Genomic DNA, 18,550 nt, shown 5'->3' with positions numbered 1-18,550 from the left:
AAGATTTTTGGAGGTGGTAGCTGAAACCCCTTTCGGCCCCTGTGAAATGGTTTCTAAATCAACAGCATGGGCCCTAAAGAAATGAGAATGTGTTTCTGGGACCCTATAGTAGCTGTCAGGCTTGGCAGGAGCAGGAGGAAGAGTATCAGGGGTAACACTGGAGTCAGAGTATAGATCATCCAAAACATCAAGCACAGGAGGTATAGCTAAGGGCCTGTGTTGGGGCTTTTTAAGGAAGGTTCAAGGCTTTCTGGAATCAGAATATTCCTGGCCTTGCCACTTAAAATGTTCCCTCATGGAATGCAGAACTTCCCCAAAAGAAATATCCTCAGGAGGGAGGCCGAGGGATGGAGTCCTCTGCATCTGAGTCCTCATAGGTCTGGAAAGGCTCTTCCTGGCTATCGGAGTGAACAGAGTCCTCAGAATCTTCATCTGAAGGGAGAGGGTCAGTGGGCTCAACCCCTGGGCCTCTTATCAGGAGGAGGCTGGGATCCTCTCTCAGGATGGGCCTGGGAACCTCTGATCATGGAAATTAAGTCTGCTGCCATAGTCATGATTTGTGCTTCAGGAGTAGGCTGAGGTAAGGCTTTAGCAGTAAGGTGCTTGGTCTTGTTGGCTGCCTTAGCACGTGTGTAGGCCTTGATAGACATGGACATGGGAGGCCTAGCAGCTCCACGTGCAGGAGTGACCTTATCCACAGCAATGGTCTCGGGCATTTCCTCGGTTTCAGTATCCGGAGGAAAATCAATAACTGGCGTCGATGTGGTCTCCGGTATCGGAGGTGTCGGTAATGCGGTGTCTTCGGTTCAGAGCAGTGAAATAACCGCCTCAGAGGGGACCGGGGCACTCGCGGTAGGTTTTGGCGTGGTGTCGGTGGAAGATGCGGGCCGAGGATGTCGGTCCCGGTCTTTTCGTTTTTTAGGAGTCTGCGATGTTGGCAATTCCGATGGCATTGTATAATCGTACTTTTCGCCGAAAAAGTCTTCAGCGAACTCCGCCCGGCGCCTGAGTGCGCTTATTGAAGCGAGCACAGACGGCACAGGCCGACACGTCGTGGTCTGGGCCAAGGCAAGGAAGGCAGAAGGAATGGAAATCCTTATGAGGTATTTGTTTACCACAAGACAAACAATTATTAATTTTTTCAGTAATTTCTGACATCGGCTGAGGCAAGAAAAGGTCCCCAACGGGGTACGTAGCTTTTTTGATGACTTCGGATTGAAGAATACAGGAGCTAACCGACCGGCACTTGCGAACTGCTTCTGCTTCGGGCACCACGCGGCAAGAAAGACTGAAGAAGATGGCGTCGGCTGATGCTTATATACTCCAGCCGCTCTGACGTCGGAGAGAAATGCGACATCAGCCGACGTCGGACCCAGACTTTGGAATCCGGCCGACCGAGGGCTGCCTGAGGCAGGACAACCCATATGTTATGACTGCAGTTGCATTCTTGAAGGACATCTGCTCATGCAGGGGGTGTTAGCATCTCTAGCAGTGTTCCCAAAGAAAGGGCTTAATATGGAGAAAAGACAACTCAAGTTTCAAAAATAAACAGCTTGCATAAATTGAGCATGCATTAAGTTTTTATCTGCAGTGAAGCCACACATTTTAAAATGAAGTGCGGCTTGGCTAGAGTTGAGAAAGCAAGCATCCACTTGTCTAATTCTGCTGGAAGCATTACTAAGGACACTTTCAGCAGCTTGGATAGCTATGCAATCTTCAGCATCTCTATTCATGGGATGTTCCCAGTGCATCACGATGTGGTATTACATAACACTAACAACCACAAAAAATATAACACCAAGAACAGGTTTCCAATAAGGATATGAATCAACAAAAATTGCAAACCAAATGATTTATTAAATGCTTTCGTCACCAAAGATATGGGACTTCATCAGAATTCTTATGAAGTCCTGTGTCTGAAAGCGCTTAACACTTTGTTTGCAATTTTTGTTGATTTAAATCATTATTGGAATCCTGCTCTTGGCATTATTTTCTGTGGTGAATAAGGTACCCATCTTTCCACAAGTTCTCTGAAACAAGATTACTGGAGCTGCCTCAGCTGAGGAAGGCATACGAGACACAACAGTAAATATTCAATACTTACAGAAGCCCTATGTAGTGCACCTAAAGAGAAAAGATTTATGCAAACAGAACACAATCCAGTATAGATTCCTTGAACATTTACATAATTTACCTGCTTGCAGAAGGCAACTTCTAAAATGTTAAATGTAATTAATTTGTCCACACTTACGCAACATAATCAGGCATAATCACTGGTTTTGGGATGTGTCCTGCAGGAATGTGGCCATTGAGAATTTCAGGTTTCATATTCACTGGTTCCAGACTGGTGTGCTGCACCACCGTTCCCCTTACTTTGCCATCTCCAACCGCCACATCATGCTGTATAAAAAGCAAAATAATTACTTTCTTCTCCTCCGGTATAACACAACTACTGTAATGAATCAAAATAAAACTCAGCAATGAAAGAATTGTAATTAGAAAGCTGCCAGTTGTAAACTTTTTGTTGACTGCAGTCCCTAATTGGGTACTAAACAACTGCTTCACAGCTTGATCTAATTCATCTTCCTGATGTAACAGATCTGACAATGTCAAAACTTCAGCTAGGTAGTCCAAAAAATCAATACAACAGTGACAACTTGTTAGTGCTGTAACACTGCAAAGACTGCAAGGACCAGTCAATTATTTCTGACAGGACAAAAGCTGTCCCCCACCCCATTACTTTGTTATTTAAGTCCCAGGTCATACAATCTTACAGAAAAAAAAAGGGAAACGGGTATTTCCCCCCTTCTCTGAAATTGTACAACCTTAGAACTAAAAATAGTGAGGTTATAGGGAATCTCAACACCTATAAAATCATTAAATGCTTACACAGCTCATTGTCTAAACTACTGGCTTGTAGGGAGTGCTTCTGTCCTTTATAAATACATAATTTAATCATTCACTGCTGTAGTTTCATAAAGACTGAGTTTTGTTAATCTGCAGTTTCAGATTGCTTGGATTACTACAGTAAAGCTGTGTTGGGAACTTTGCATAACTTTTAGTTATGTACTCACCATAACTTTAGATGTTTGGGATCCATCTCGCCTACATTCTGTACTGATGGGCTCGGAGCCGATCCCTCGGCTCCGACTCAGCACGCTTATGCTATAGAGCGAGGCCTCTTATTGGCTGAGCTATCTTTATCCCAGGATGCACCACCACTAATCCCCCAGATCTTGTTTGTCCGCATTCATGCACACATGCACAACTTGTTTATATAACATTGTTAGATGTTTCAAGATGAAACAACAGGATTCGGACCTTCTGATATCCTCTGATCTCCAAGGAAGGGGGAAGGAGGGTGGGTTATTAGGAATGTAGGCGAGATGGATCCCAAACATCTAAAGTTATGGTGAGTACATAACTAAAAGATGTTATGTGATCCTATCTCTACATTCTGTACTGATGGGACAGCGTCCCTAGCACCTAAATCCCAGGTGGCTCATTGGAAAACACTCCTGAGCACTGTGGAACCAAATGAAGCTCATCCTCTAGATGCCACGTCCAATTTGTAGTGGGAAATAAAGGTGTGCGGGGAAGACCATGTAGCATAGCACAAATGTCACTAATAGCAAGCTTAGAATGAAATGCTATAGAAGCAGCCATAGCCCTTGTAGAATGAGCTTTGACAGAGGTGGTAAGCTCTTTGTTAGAATAAAAATAAGCTTGAGTAATACAGTCCCTGATCCATTTGGCAATAGTGATCTTTGTGACAGCTTTGCCCAATTTATTGTCTGCAAAGGATACAAACAACTGATCTGTTTTCCTTGATTGTTTGGCCCTGTCTAAATAAAAACGTAACTGCCTGTGGACATCTAGTGTGTGGAATATGAACTCCGCTTTGTTAGAGTATTTTGGGAAAAATACTGGAAGCTCTAACGATTGTTGTAAGCAGAAGCTAGAACAAACTTTAGGGACAAAGGAAGGATTTGGCCTGAGGGATACTCTGTCCTTGTGAAAAACTAAGTACGGGGGTTTTACTGACAAAGCTTGAAGCTCTGAAACTCTTCTGGCAGAAGTAATAGCCACCAGAAAAGCTGTCTTCCATGATAGAAACTTTAGATCACATGTAGCTGCCGGTTCAAAGGGGAAAGAAGTCAAGGCACGTAACACTATATCGAGATCCCATGAAGGTGCAGGATGAGAAATCGGAGGTCTTAATAGAGCAGCACCTTTCAAGAAGGTCTTACACAATCTGTTGCTCATTAAAGGTGGGTCTATCGATTGGTGAAAATTAGAAATTGCTGCCAATTGTACCTTGATGGTAGAAACTGAAGAGCCTTGATTGAAAAGAGAAGTTAAAAATTTTAGTACTTCTGCCACGGGAATAGAAATGGGGTCCAGGCCCCGGAGTTGAGCCCAAATAGCAAATCTTTTCCATTTGCTAGAATACAGTTTCTTTGTAGCAGATTTATGAGCCGAAGACAATATGTGTACAACATCTGGATCCAATGTATGACTCCTAACTATAGTCGGAAGAGGAGGAGCCAAGCCGTCAATTTTAAGGTGTGTAGGGACTGGTGGAATAGTCCCGACTGATGAACCAGTAGGTCTGGGATCTGATCCAGGAACCATGGACCTTCCAGAGCATATTTCCGAAGATAAGGAAACCATACTTGACGGGGCCAGTAAGGAGCAATTAAGATCATTTTGCTCCCCAAGAGAGATGCCTTTTGAATCACCCTGGGAAGGAGAGGAACTGGAGGGAAGGCATAAAGCAAGCCGGTGGGCCAAGGACAGACTAGCGCGTCCATGGGGCTCTTCCCCGGAGCCGGGTTAGGAGAAGAATTCTTTGCACTTCGCATTCAGAGCAGTCGCGAAAAGGTCGCAACACGAACTCCCCATTTGTTGAAAATCTGACTTGCCACTGTCATATTCAGAGACCATTCATGGGGAGAGAGGATGGTTCTGCTCAATCCGTCGGCTATCACACTGGACTTGCCCGGTATGTGAGTAGCCACTAGGAAGCGGTTGGTCGAGACTGCCCATTCCCAAACTCTCATGGCTTCTCTGCAAAGAGGGTAGGATCTGGTCCCTCCCTGTTTGTTCAGGTACCAGACAACTGACATGTTGTCTGAGTGAACAGCAATTACGCCCTGAGGGAGATAATCGTGAAGGGCTTGAAGAGACAGAAGTACTGCCCTCATTTCTAAGATGTTGATATGAAGTAAAGTCTCTTTCGGGTGCCATTTGCCTTGGACTGACCTGCCCAGGGAATGCCCCCCCCACCCCATCTGGGAGGCGTCCGTGGTCAAAGTGGCCGCCGGAGGAGGTAGAACAAAGGGTCGTCCCTGATCCAGATTGGAGGGCACTAGCCACCAGCGAAGGTCCCGTTTGCATGTTTCCGTGATCCATATGAGGTGACTGAGAGGGAGTTCCTGAAAGGACCACTGAGCTGAAAGAAGCCATTGGAAAATTCTCATGTGCAACCTTGCCAAGGGGACTAGAAGAACCGTGGCGGACATAGATCCCAATAGCTGCAGGACCATTCTGGCTGGGGCTTTGGACCTGGGAAGTATGGCTCGAACTTGAGTCTGTATGGTTTGAATTCTGTCTGTAGGTAGATAGATCCGCATTTGGTTTGAGTCTATCTCTACCCCTATGAATCTTATTCGTTGAGATGGCAGCAACACAGACTTTGTCCAATTGAAGGTGATTCCAAGGGAGTTGCCCAGTGATACAGTGGCTTGTAGGCTCCGCAGTAGTAGATGCTTGGAGGTGGCAGTTAGGAGCCAGTCGTCTAGATACAGAAACACCTGGAATCCTAGACTTCTCAGGTGAGCAGTCACGACTGCCAAGCACTTGGTGAACACCCTGGGGGCTGTGGTGAGACCAAAGGGCAGCGCGCGGAACTGAAAATGACTGCCTCCTAGGCTGAAGCGCAGATGTCTCCTGAACGCTTGATGTACCATGATATGGTAATAAGCGTCCTTGAGATCTATGGAGCACATCCAAACACCCTTCTCCAGCAATGGGAGAATGGTTTGTAGGGTGACCATCCGGAATTTGGACTTTTTGACTGAACGGTTGAGGATGCTGAGGTCCAAAATGGGCCTCAAGTCCCCGGTCTTTTTTGGCACCAAAAAGAATCTTGAGTAAGTCCCTAATCCGATCTGGTCTACGGGGACCGGTTGGATGACTCCTTTTTGCAGCAGCTTTAAAGCTTCTGAGGCTGCAGTATCCCACTGACTGGGTGGCGGGTCCGGGATTTTTTTGGACTTCCAGGATGTCCGCAAAGGAGACATCATCCGAGGACGACTTTGGGGACCCCTCTGCATCATCGAGATCAGTGTCTGATGTCAGAGACTCATCAGGGGAGTCAACGTGCTTCCTCTTGCACGATCTCTTCCTGGGGGGTTCTTCCGAAGAGGCTTCAGAAGGACCTCCAGGAGGGGGAGAAACCCCAGCGGGGGTAACCTGAGGCCCAGGGGCTCCGCTGTCTAAGGACAGGGGGACTGCCAAAGACCCAGTCTCCGTATGCAGGGATGGCGCTGGGGAAACCGTGGAGGTAGCCAAGGAAGATTTGGCTAATGCACTCCTCATAGCCCTGAAGCGGGACCACCAGAATCCTGGGAGGGTCCCACCTCCGTGGCCACGACAGTGGCGGCACTCCGCCGCTGACGCACCAAGAGGGAGACTTGGGACCAGCACCAATCCCAAGCCTCCCCAGGGCCAAGGAGGAAGTCCGGTACTGAACTCCCCAAGAGCCGGAGTTGGAGCAAGGGTCGGGCCGACCCTAAAACCTCCACCGGTTCCATCAGTGCCGGCTCCAACGGTGCGAAGCTGTTGGAGGAGGAACCACAGTAGGAGTGGACCATCGGCTCTGAAGCCAAATGGGCTGGAGCCGAAACTAGCTTTGGAACACCGGAGACTGGAAGAGTCTAAGAGCACCCTGTCGATGTCCGAATCAGACATCTTGGATGATCTAGAGGATACCGATCGGGCCCGAACCGATTTCTCCATCGGCTCCAAAGGGCTCTGGGACCGGCTCGAATGGACTCTAACACTATCGGCTCGAGGGAGATCTCAAGGTAATTTCCCTGGTGCCGATAAGGACTTCGGCCCGGGGGAAGAGTCTGAGCCGGTAACCTTATCGCTCCAATATCAGTGGAGCCGATGAGGGTGACCCGCCTCGCCTCCAGTCCTCGGCTCAAACCAGAGGGTCGAGGCTGGAGGCATCGAGGCAGACTTCGCCCTCGGCTCCGAAGTCCGTGGAGCCGATGGAGAAGTCTGCTTAGATCTTTTTGCAGTCGGTTCCGACTGACTGGTCGGAGCAGATGCTTTCTTCTTTTTGGAAGGAGAAGGAGAGGAAGATAAAGCCTCCTCGAAAGATGGCTTGATTAACCCCTTGAGGATTAATTTGTTCTTCCTCTCCTGGAGGACTCTTGAGAGAATGGGATGGAGTAACCTCCGGCGATAATTCGAAGCACCCATCGGTCCTGAGTGATACCTTCCCAGGCTTTTAGGTGCTTCGAGAAACGACCCCCGACTGGCTCCGGAGCAGCACAGCCGGGCAATCCCTCAGGGACTATGAAAGGCTGAAGAGCCACGAAAGGACTCGCGGTCTCCAGTGTTGCGAGGGTCTCTGCCGCCTCTGGAATGGCGTCTTCCGGAAGAATTTCCCCCTCCTCTGCCTCTGGAAGGGGAATCCTCCTGCTGCGAGGGGTAAGGCTTCTGAGATCTGAACCACATCTTCCCTCCTCTTTAGCCTTGGGATAAGGCCGAAGGAGTGGAAAATCGTGCCCCGGCAGTCAGAGTCTTACCCTCCTGTTCACAGCGGGTTAGTGTGTCCTTTACCTTGGGTCCAAACAGGGAGGACCCATCAAAGGGGGTGTCGGCAAAGGAAGACTTAAAGGCCTCCGCGAAATGACACAGACGGAGCCAGGCTTGTCTCCGTAGAGCAATGCCTGTACCCGCCACTCTACCCGCCCCTTCGGCCGCATAAGAAATGAGCCTCATGGACGAGTTCGAAATGGACGACATTGTAGCCAGCTGAGAGCCAACCGTCTGGGCCAGCTCCTCAGGCAGGTTACCCAAGAGGGTATTGGATAGCTCCTTAATCAGATCCCTCTGAAATCTGGTAAAGTGCGTAAGGTAGTTCAAGGACCTCAATGTAAAGGCCGCTGAACTGAGGGTGCTCGTGCGATCCATGCTCCTAGACTCCTTATTAGGAGGATGGACGGACGTCGAAGCCTCTGCTACATCTTGCTGGGTAGCAGATGCCACCACCAAAGCATCTACAGCCACACCTTTAGTTAAAAACTCTTTTTCAGGGGGTGCAGAGAGGAACTTGTTCGGACGAGCAGGCACCGGTTCCACAGAGTCTGGGTGTTCCCACGCCCTTCGACAGATCAAATCCAAGAGCTCATCGAAGGGCGGAGACACCCAGGAGGCGGAGGGCTGAGCCCCGAAGGCCTTCAGGAACACTGACTCATCAGCAGAGGGAGGTTTGGACTGCCAGCCGCCTCGTTGTTTTAGGGCTTCCATGAAAGCGTGGCACACACTACACGACTCTTGTAGGTGCTTGGCACCTAAGCAATAGACGCACGAGGAGTGGTCGTCCGTTATGGACATTTTGAAACCACACCTCGTGCATTTCTTAAACCCGGAGGGTTTGTGTTCTTTAGACATAGCCAAGGTCAAACAGTTGTCTACAAACAATCAAAAAAGAAGGGTTACAGCAAGTAAAATATCCCTACTTTAATATTTTAAAGTTTAAAAATAAAATATATATATTTATTTTTTTTTTTAATACAGTAAATAAACAATTACTACAGAAGAAGAGAGATAGAGAGGGTCAAGACCCTCTAACTTAAACGGGTACTTGACCCGCACACAAAAAACCAAGGTAGTAGAAAAAGTACAGTTTTGTACCTACCATAAATGTAGATGTTCGAGGATCCACATTGCTGCAGTCCTTACTATTGGGTAGTCCGCTGTCCAGTCGGCCCGAATACCAGAGTATATGGCTGACGTCGGTCAGGCGCATTAGACTGGCGCCAGTACGTCAGGGTACTAATCGCATGACCGACGTCATATCCTCAGTCTTTTCTTGCCCCAGATGTCAGAAGACCCTAAAAAGACAAGGCCCAAAATACCTGCACCTAAAATATGTACAATATATACAAAAATATCAGCATATAACCTCACCTACACAACCACCCCTAAACACAGAGGGGAAGGAGGGAGGTAAATTGGACTGCAGCAATGTGGATCCTCGAACATCTACATTTATGGTAGGTACAAAACTGTACTATGTTCTTCGTTCCACATTGCTGCAGTCCTTACTATTGGGTAGAATCCCAAAGCAGAGGTAAGGGAGGCTGGCAAATCATAAAGAAGCAGGAGCTGACAACATGCCTTGCAAAACAGCAGTGGCAAAACCAGCCCTAGACTTAGAGTAGATAGGAAGGTGATAATGCTTAGAGAAAGTATGCACTGAACTCCAAGTAGCTGCCTCCAAAATATCCTTAGTTGCCACCCCCCTCAGAAATGCTGTTGAAGTGGCAGTAGCCCTAGTGGAATGAGGCCTAATCCCAGCTGGAATCTCCTTGCCATGATGGGAATAACAAAATGCAATGCAAAACCCAATCCACCTAGAAATAGTTTGTTTTGACACAGGCTTGCCCTGCGAACTCAAAGCAAAAGAAACAAACAACTGCTGAGACTGCCTAAAATCCTTAGTCCTGCTTAAATAATAACGCAATTGCCTGTGTACATCTAAAGTGTGCAAAATCTTTTCCCCTTTATTTTGGGGTCTGCATAAAAGTAGGCAAATGAATAGTTTGGTTTAAAGCCACACTAGAAACCACCTTAGGCATAAAGGAAGGATTAGTACGTAATGATACCCTATCCTTATGGAAAATCAAAAAGGGCTCTACTGCCATAAGGGCCTGCAATTCAGACACCCTTCTTGCAGAAGTAATAGCCAACAGAAAAGCAGTCTTCCATGACAAGTATTTCAACTCAGCAGTAGCCGCAGGCTCAAAAGGTTGTAGAGTAAGTTTTTCCAACACAAAATTGAGATCCCAAGCAGGAGTAGGAGCTCTACGTGGGGTTCTTATATTCTTTGCCCCTCTAAGAAACTGCTTGAACAAAGGATGCGAAAACAATGGTGGGTCACAATCATAGTGAGCTGAAATTGCTGCAGCATGAATCTTAATGGAAGAGAAGGACAAACCTTTGTCCAATAACTCAGTAAGATATTGAAGAGCCACATTCAAATTAGGCTCAGAAATCTCCAAATTCTTTGCTGTACTCCAAATTAAAAACCTCTTCCATTTTTCTGTACACTTTCCTTGTACTAGGTCTTCTAGCTTCCATAATCACATTTAAAACTTGTTGAGGAAGTTGAGACCTGCTGTGTTTCAACACAGAATATGCCAGGCTGTTAGATGAAGTGAGTGAAGCTTGACATTGAGCAGATGACCGTCCTTCTGAGATAACAGATGTGGAATCAAAGGTAAAGGCCATGGAGGCTTCCTTACCAGACTCCTTAGTAGTGGGTACCAGTGTTGCCGAGGCCAATCTGGAGCTATTAAAATCATCCTTGGCTTGTCTTGTCTGACCTTTAAGAGCACCTTTGGAAGAACAGGCAGAGGTGGAAAGGCATACACATGAAGATTTTTCCAACTGAAAGAAAGAGCATCCACTTTCCAAGCTGTGTGATGAAACCCCTTTGTGCAAAACTTTGGCAGCTGGTGGTTTAGTGGAGAAGCGAACAGATCTATGTCTGGAGTTCCCCATGACACTGTCAATTTCTGAAATACATGAAGATCCAGTTTCCACTCGTGGGGATCCATGATTTGTCTGCTTAACACATCTGCTAAGGAGTTCTGTGCTCGGCAGAAACCTTGCCTGAAGAGTTAGTTGCAAGCTGAGCGCAGTCTCCCATAAAATCATTGCTTGCCTGCATAGAGGATAAGAATGTGTTCCCCTTGTTTGTTGATGTACCACATGACAGTTGTGTTGTCTGTTAGAATCAACACCTGCCCTGGAAGAAGTAACTCCTTGAAAGCCATTAATGCAAACTGGACTGCTAACATCTCCTTCATGTTGATATGTAGATGCTGTAGTCTGGCAGGCCACTTGTCTTGTATCCACTTTCCATTTAGATGAGCTCCCCAAGCAATATCCGAGGCATCTGTCGTTAAAATCTGACTCGCCTCTGGCCGGGTCACAGAGAGTCCCTTGTTTAGGTGACATTCCTGAGCCCACCACAAAAATTCTTTTTGAAGGCAAGGTATTATTTGAATGACAGTGTCCAAATCCTGGCAGTGCTGTGTCCATACATTTTGAGATACCATTGCAGCTTCCTCATATGCAGTTTGGCATTGGGAAGCACCAGAATACAAGATGCCATGAACCCTAATGCTTGAAGGACTGTCCTTGCAGTCAGCACGGACTGATGAGATAGTTGATGGAAGTAAAGGGATAGACTCTTTTGTTTGTCCGGGGTTAAAAGGCCATCTGGGCTGCTGTATTCAGTCTCACACCCAGAAAGCACATGTCTTGAGAGGGTACTAGACTGGACTTTATTTCGTTCACAGAATACCCTAGGCATCTTAGCACTGCTATAACATATTCCAGATGCTGTAGAAGGTCTTCCTTTTCTTGAGCCAGAATCAGGCAGTCGTCCAAGTAAGGATAGATTTGAATTCCTTTTAGCCTGAAGTAAGCTATCACTGGAGCCAGAACCTTTGTGAATACTCTGGGCGCAGTAGATAAGCCAAAGGGCAATGCAGAGAACTGATAATGAGAATTTCCAGCTCAAAACGCAGATACTTCCTGCAACTTAGTCTTATAGGCACATGAAGGTAAGCTTCCTTGAGATCTAAAGTTACCATCCAGTGATCTTTGCCCAGCAGAGGTAAAAGCTGTTGTAACGTCAACATCTTGAACTTTGGAATGTCCAGATAAGTGTTGAGGATAGATAAATCCAAAATTGGTCTCCACGTGTTCCCCTTCTTTGGTACTAGGAACAGGCGAGAATAAAATCCTAGGCCCCTTTCCGATACAGGGACTGGCTGAATGGCCCCTATTTGGAGTAACAGAGAAATTTGCTTGTGAGCCTCTTTCCTTTGTGGAGGAGGAACGTCTGGCATGCCTTTGAAAGGGGCAATGTATGGAAATAAAACCTGTAACCGTGGTGAATGATATCCAACACCCATCTGTCTTGAGTGATTAAATCCCAATTTTCTTTGAAAAGAGACAGTCTTCCTCCCAAAGGAGCTGCCAGGCGAGAATCTACTGGCAGCTGAAAAGGCAGGTCATTGGGTCTGTTTACGAAAGGACTGACCCCTGCCCTCACCAGAAGTCTGAGCAGGTGAACCCCCTGTTCTAGGCCTAAAAGAACCTTGAGCTCTGCCCCTACCACGTCTAGACCTACCCCTAGACTGGGAATCATAAGCAGGATATGTCCATCCCTTAGTAGGCCAATTTCTACTAAACTTCGGTGGCTGCACCTGCAAAAAATCTTTAACAGTTTGCATAGACTTAGCTTCGTCCTCCATTTTCTTTAAAACTGCTTCCACAGGCGAACCAAACAACACATCAGACTGTAAAGGAGCATCTAAAATCCTTGTCTTAACATGCTCAGCTAAATTCTGATCCCTCAGCCAGGCATGCCTGCGAAGAACAGAACTAGTGGCAGCCACCCTCGAGGAGGCCTGTACAGCATCAAAACCACATTGCAAAGAATGCTTACCCACTTGTTCAGACACATGAACTAAATCTAGCAACTCTTTACACTCAATACCTTCCGCCAAAGCATCCACCTTAGATTTCAGTTGTGAAAGGAGATAATTTTGATATTTTAGCATGTGAAACTGACAATTCAACGCCCTCATGGCTAAAGTGGAAGAAGTATACACTTTCTTTCCCCATCTATCCAAAGCCCTTGCCTCTTTATCAGTGGGAACAGGGTTTTTAACCACAGAGGCCTTAACACCTTTAGGTCCCTGAGAAACAGTTTCCGGGTCTGCCCTAGGACTCTTAAAAAGATACTTATGAGCTTCAGGCACCCTATAGTACCTATCAGGTTTAACAGGAGCAGGAGGCAAAGAATCAGGGTTCAGGGAAGCCTCTGCAAAAACATCTTCCACCACATTCAACACAGGAGGTATAGCTAAGGGCCTATGCTGGGGTAAAAACAAGAATTCCCTAAGCCTTTTCCTGGAATCAGAGTAATCCTGGCCTTCCCATTTAAAGTGCTCCCTCATGGAATGCAGAGTCTCTGAAAATGAGAAATCCTCAGGAGGAGAAGCTGTAGGAGTGGAATCATCCACATCAGAATAAGGAGGATACTCCTGCAAATCTTCCGCAGAAGTGTCAGAAGCCTCTGAACACTGTTCAAAACTATCAAACTCAGGTTCCACCCTAGGCCTCTTATCAGGAGGGAGCATAGAACCTCTAATCATAGTAATCAAATCTTCTGCCATTTTAAGCATATGTTTCTTAGGCACAGAACCTGAAGTGCTAGGAGAAGCCCCCACTGAAGCTAAACTTGGCCTACCTCTCAAAGAAGTTTTGGAAACAGAAGGAGAGGCTCTAAGTACCTTGGGAAGAGAGGGAAGAACAGTTACCTGAGAAGCCCCCTCAGCCTGGCCTACCTCCTGAGAAGGCACATCCTGTAACAGTAAAGTCTCTGCCTGAGACTCCAAAGAAACTCCTGGCAAAACCTCTGGCTCCACTGAGCCTTCTAAAGAACCGATGTCCGGGACTGCCGGTTCATCAACCCTAGGCTTCGCTGTTTTGTCCTTGCGCTTCTTGGTCGAAGCGGGCGTCGGAGCATCCGGCGGCATTTTATAATTGCAACGCTTCCCAAACACTAACCTGGCACAGTCTAACCTTCTCTTAATAGTGCGTTTGTTAAACCTAGCACAAGAGCGGCATCCAACAACGTCGTGCTCAGGCCCTAAACAAGGTATACACAAAGTATGGTAATCCCTATGAGGTATCTGTTTCCCACAAGAAATACAGTTATTCACTTTTTCTGACATCCGGTTAAATACTGAGGCAAGAAAAAACCAAAATGTTCCCCAACGGGGTACTTAGCCAACTCTGATTCGGTCTGAAACTCCGGTTTCGGAAATATTTCAGAACGCCAACCTGCACTCGCAAAACTGCTTCTGCATCGGACCATGCGGCAAAAAAGACTGAGGATATGACGTCGGTCATGCGCATTAGTACCCTGACGTACTGACGTCAGTCTAATGCGCCCTGACCGACGTCAGCCATATACTCTGGTATTCAGGCCGACTGGACAGCGGACTACCCAATAGTAAGGACTGCAGCAATGTGGAACGAAGAACATCAACAGTGGAAGGCCCCTCTAAGTTAAAAGGAAATCTTCCCTGACAGGAAAAAATACGAAATCCTCTACCAAAACTCTCGTACAACAACAAAATAGCAACAATAGCTGTTAAAACAGCTTTTGGGTTTAAATCAAGCAAATTTCTGACAGGAAAAAGCCTAAATAAATAGTACTTAGCCCAGCCAAGTTGAGACCACGTCTAAGCTTTGTAAGCGGCAAACGAGATCTGGGGGATTAGTGGTGGTGCATCCTGGGATAAAGATAGCTCAGCCAATAAGAGGCCTCGCTCTATAGCATAAGCGTGCCGAGTTGGAGCCGAGGGATCAGCTCCGAGCCCATCAGTACAGAATGTAAGCGAGATAGGATCACATAACATCTGTAGTTGTTCAACTATATGAATAGTTGCAGTACTGACTCTTTCTATTCCTGCCTGCAGAAGCCCAAATGTTGCCTCAACTTCCACAGCTCTTCAACCAGCCCTTCTACAAGCCTAGCAGACAGGCACACCTGGATGTCAGTGGTATAATATGGACATCAGTCCGCACCATCTTCAGATATTACTTGCATCAGTCTGCACCATTTTCAGATCATCCATGCCCTTGTAGGTGAAGATATGAGCCCTCATGCCACTGCATGACCCACCTGGGGATGAGCTGTCCACAGGTGGGACGGTCCAACCAAAGGACCCAGAAAACAGCATCTTCAGCCAGTTGAAGAACCTATTAAGGGTAAGAGTGTACTTGCTCAGATGGTAGAAAAGGAAGGCAAGGATGAGAAATAAATAGTGTAGTTATCCACCCTAACCCATAAGCGTCCCACTGATGGAGGGAAGGTACCAGAACTGCAACAATGACTACAAATGAATATCTACACTTCTGAAAGTTCTCAACACAACTGTACTTTGTCCGTAATTCACTGCTGCAGTACTGACTCAGAGTGACTCCTACAGCTTACAGACTACAGGGTGGTTGGACAGCAGAAGAAACAAGAACAGTTGGTCTTGCAATACGGCCAAGATAAAATTTACCCTAACTCTGAAAATACTGACTAGGATGCAATACTTGGCAAACATGTGCAGTTAAGACCAGGTGGCATCTTCCAAGATAGCCTAAGTAGAAGTTCCTAGGAAATGTGTTGTAGCAGCTGTGGTCCTGCTAAAATGGGCTCTCACTTGACCTTAACAGGCTTGTTACAAGTATAGTAGAAAGTGAGCCATCATATGTTCATAAGTTTATAATAAGCAAATGACTACTAGGGTCTTTACAAGCCTCACTGTGTAACCCAACCCAGTTTTGTCACATAGTTCCTTTGATACCTATATGGTAGGGTATGTTAGTAAAGCTGTAGCCAAGGGTTTTTGTGTGTGTGTGTGTGTGTGTGTGTGTGTGTGTGTGTGTGTGTGTGTGTGTGTGTGTGTGTGTGTGTGTGTGTGTGTGTGTGTGTGTGTGTGTGTGTGTGTGTGTACGCATGCACATGTGGTGAGGTTGTTACTTGGGAATTGATTTACTTACGGTCTACCTCTGTCCATCACAGACATGTGTGCTAGACTGGGGTGAATTTGCGATTTCTCATCCAATAATCAAGGTTTCTTTTGAACTGGGTAAGGGATGAACTCTGCTTCCCGTAGATGGGGCTTATTCTATAGTGCGGGGATCTTTTGAGATTCATATCAGTCCCTCCAGTATGATCTATATATGTTGCAGCTAAAGTTCAGGCCCTTGGATCTACTGATTCTGGTGATATTGGTCTTGCAAATGTGCAAGAGGTCCATCAGAGCTGGACCTGAGGATGTCTTATATGCTAGACAGACTGCCTCTCGGTAACCTGAAGGAGACAGAGTACGGAGATAGGACCTTAAGGCGATTTGTGTAGGACACATTATTCATACCCCGGATTCTCCTGGTGAAGAAACTCTGAGGGTATTCCAACTTTCGCAAGTGCTTGATTAGGTACATGCCAAAGGGGGGCAGTTTACTCAAAGATGGGTCAGGTAAGAGCCGAGTATAGTGGTGCTATAACTTCCTTGGAACTAGATGCCATACCCTTGGTTATGATTTGGGTGGCATACAATGATTTCTTTTTAACCATCTTGACTACATGTGGGTCAAATGCTAGATTACTGTCCACATATGTTCCCAGACCCCCAACAATCAGGTCAACTCTTAGGGTGAACAATTTTCCAAAGGAACACTATGATCTATTTCTTTGCACCAAGTATTAATCTGTAGCTAAAGCAACAGTCACTTGCTTATCCTTTTTGAAATTGTTTTTTTGTTGATCAGCCTCAACTCCTTAGCCCTGGGCAAAGACAATAAAAAGCTATTCAGCTCTCCTGAAGTTCTTTTTCCTTTCCAGGCAGAATTCAAATTATTATCTATGAACTTCAGTGGAATGCAGAATCCTGTACTCCTTATTTTCACAGGCTGGAAAAAATACAAAGTTGTACAGCCTGGTTCAGGGAGAGCTCTGTAACCATCTTAGGCATGAAAGGTGGCTTAGCTCAAGATGCACTAATTTTATGGATACCAAGAATGGCTCTTTGCACAAGAGTCTGAAATCTTGAAATATGACAAGTCAGGGTCAAGGCTACTAGCAAATCAAAATTTCACAAGAAGCCTTTTATGGGGGTGGAAACAAATGGTTCAAATTGAGGAAGCATAAGCTTTTCCAGGACAAAATTCATGTCCCATGGTAGCAAGACTGCCTTTTTGGGTGACCTGACATGCACAACCCCTTTAACTGTTCCATCAGCAACCAGGTAATAGAGACAGATATGCAAAGATGGCACAGGCATGTACTTTTAGTAAGGCACAGGAAGGGCATTTTAGGCTTATGTTTCATTATCTTCTTTAATACCCTCGGGATTAAGGGTACTGGAAGGAAAGTGCAGGTTATGGAAACAGCATCTGCTGCTCAGAACTACTGTTGGTATCCCTGTGCAATATTTGCTCAATTACCACTTTTCCAGAGAAGCAAAATGACTGCTTCTGGCACACCCTACTTGTGGTTTCATTTATGACATGCCTCTGTTCAACATCTACTTTTTGGGATCTGCTTGTGTTGTGCTCATCAGGTTTGCCAATAAATTTTCTTGGAATAAAATATATATAGAACACTGAGGATCAAACCAGACTTTTGAGCTAGTTTTCATGCTTGCAGTGCTAGTCTGCTCAGAAGTTAAGAATGCATCTCCACTTGCATTGTACCATCAATGAAAAAAACACAAGTGGATAGTCTCAACAAATAAAACAAAAATATTCACTGAACACTCAAAGGACGACAGCCAAATCTTTATTATATGAAATATTTACTCACCGCTTTCATCCACAGAGGGACTTCTTCAGAAAGTACAGTTTTGTACCTACCATAAATGTAGATGTCCGAACTGGATAGCATCTGCAGTCATAACAAGTGGGTTAGCAACCATTCCTTAAAATGTGGCTATGATGCACTGGAGGCTTCATTTAGATCAGCCATGACAGGCACAGTGATAAGAAGGCATGCATGGCTAAAGGAACAAGCTTTACCGGATCATGTTAAAGCTAAGTTGCTAGATGCTCCTATGGACAAGACAAGTTTGTTTGGTACACCTGCCCAGCAGGTTATGAAGAAAATGGAAGAAAAGGCAAAATCTGTTCAAACTGTTAAAGATTTCTTGCAGGTTCAACCCCCAAGGTTTAGCAGGAACTGGCCTGCCAAAAATCGGTCCTTTCCTGACTCCACAAAATTTCAAAGGGGCAGGAATAGACGTTCCAGAGGCAGAAACCAATCTAGAGGAGGTGCCTACAGAGGCGACAGTGGCAAGGTAACAACAGAGGCACAGACGCAGCCACTGCCACTACATCAGCACAACCACAGTGACTTAATCCTAACTCCGCCTACCAGGGAACAAATAGCAGCTCCTCTAGGCGGAAAGTTAACCTTATTTTCAAAGAACTGGCACTACATAACAAAAGACAAGTGGATTTTACAAACCATAGATCAAGGTTACGGTTTCACTTCCACACTTTACCAGTCAAAGAGGAATGCCAAATCTACCTCCAAATCAAAAACAGAGGCTCTACGCCAGATAATGGAGTTAGCAAACATGAGAGCTGTGGAAAGACTGCCAACAGCAGAACAAGGAAAGGGTTCTATTCCAGACTATTCCTAGTTCCAAGAAAGGAAAAAAGTTGG

At 46.0% G+C, this 18,550-nt stretch overlaps 1 protein-coding gene across 1 annotated transcript in view; it reads right to left on the bottom strand.

Moving 5' to 3' along the window:
* MARVELD2 (MARVEL domain containing 2) overlaps positions 1 to 18,550 on the bottom strand; it is a 402,592-nt gene that overhangs the window by 43,128 nt on the left and 340,914 nt on the right. Inside the window, exon 4 of the mRNA XM_044064416.1 lies at positions 2,252 to 2,400. Coding sequence (XP_043920351.1) covers positions 2,252 to 2,400 — 149 coding nt within the window. The remainder of the gene's footprint in view (positions 1 to 2,251; positions 2,401 to 18,550) is intronic.

This window comes from Protopterus annectens, chromosome 2.part2 (assembly GCF_019279795.1).
Source record: "Protopterus annectens isolate FY-2018-M chromosome 2.part2, PAN1.0, whole genome shotgun sequence".
In the NCBI taxonomy this organism is placed as follows: domain Eukaryota; kingdom Metazoa; phylum Chordata; order Ceratodontiformes; family Protopteridae; genus Protopterus; species Protopterus annectens.
This window is presented reverse-complemented; position numbering and strand designations above follow the sequence as displayed.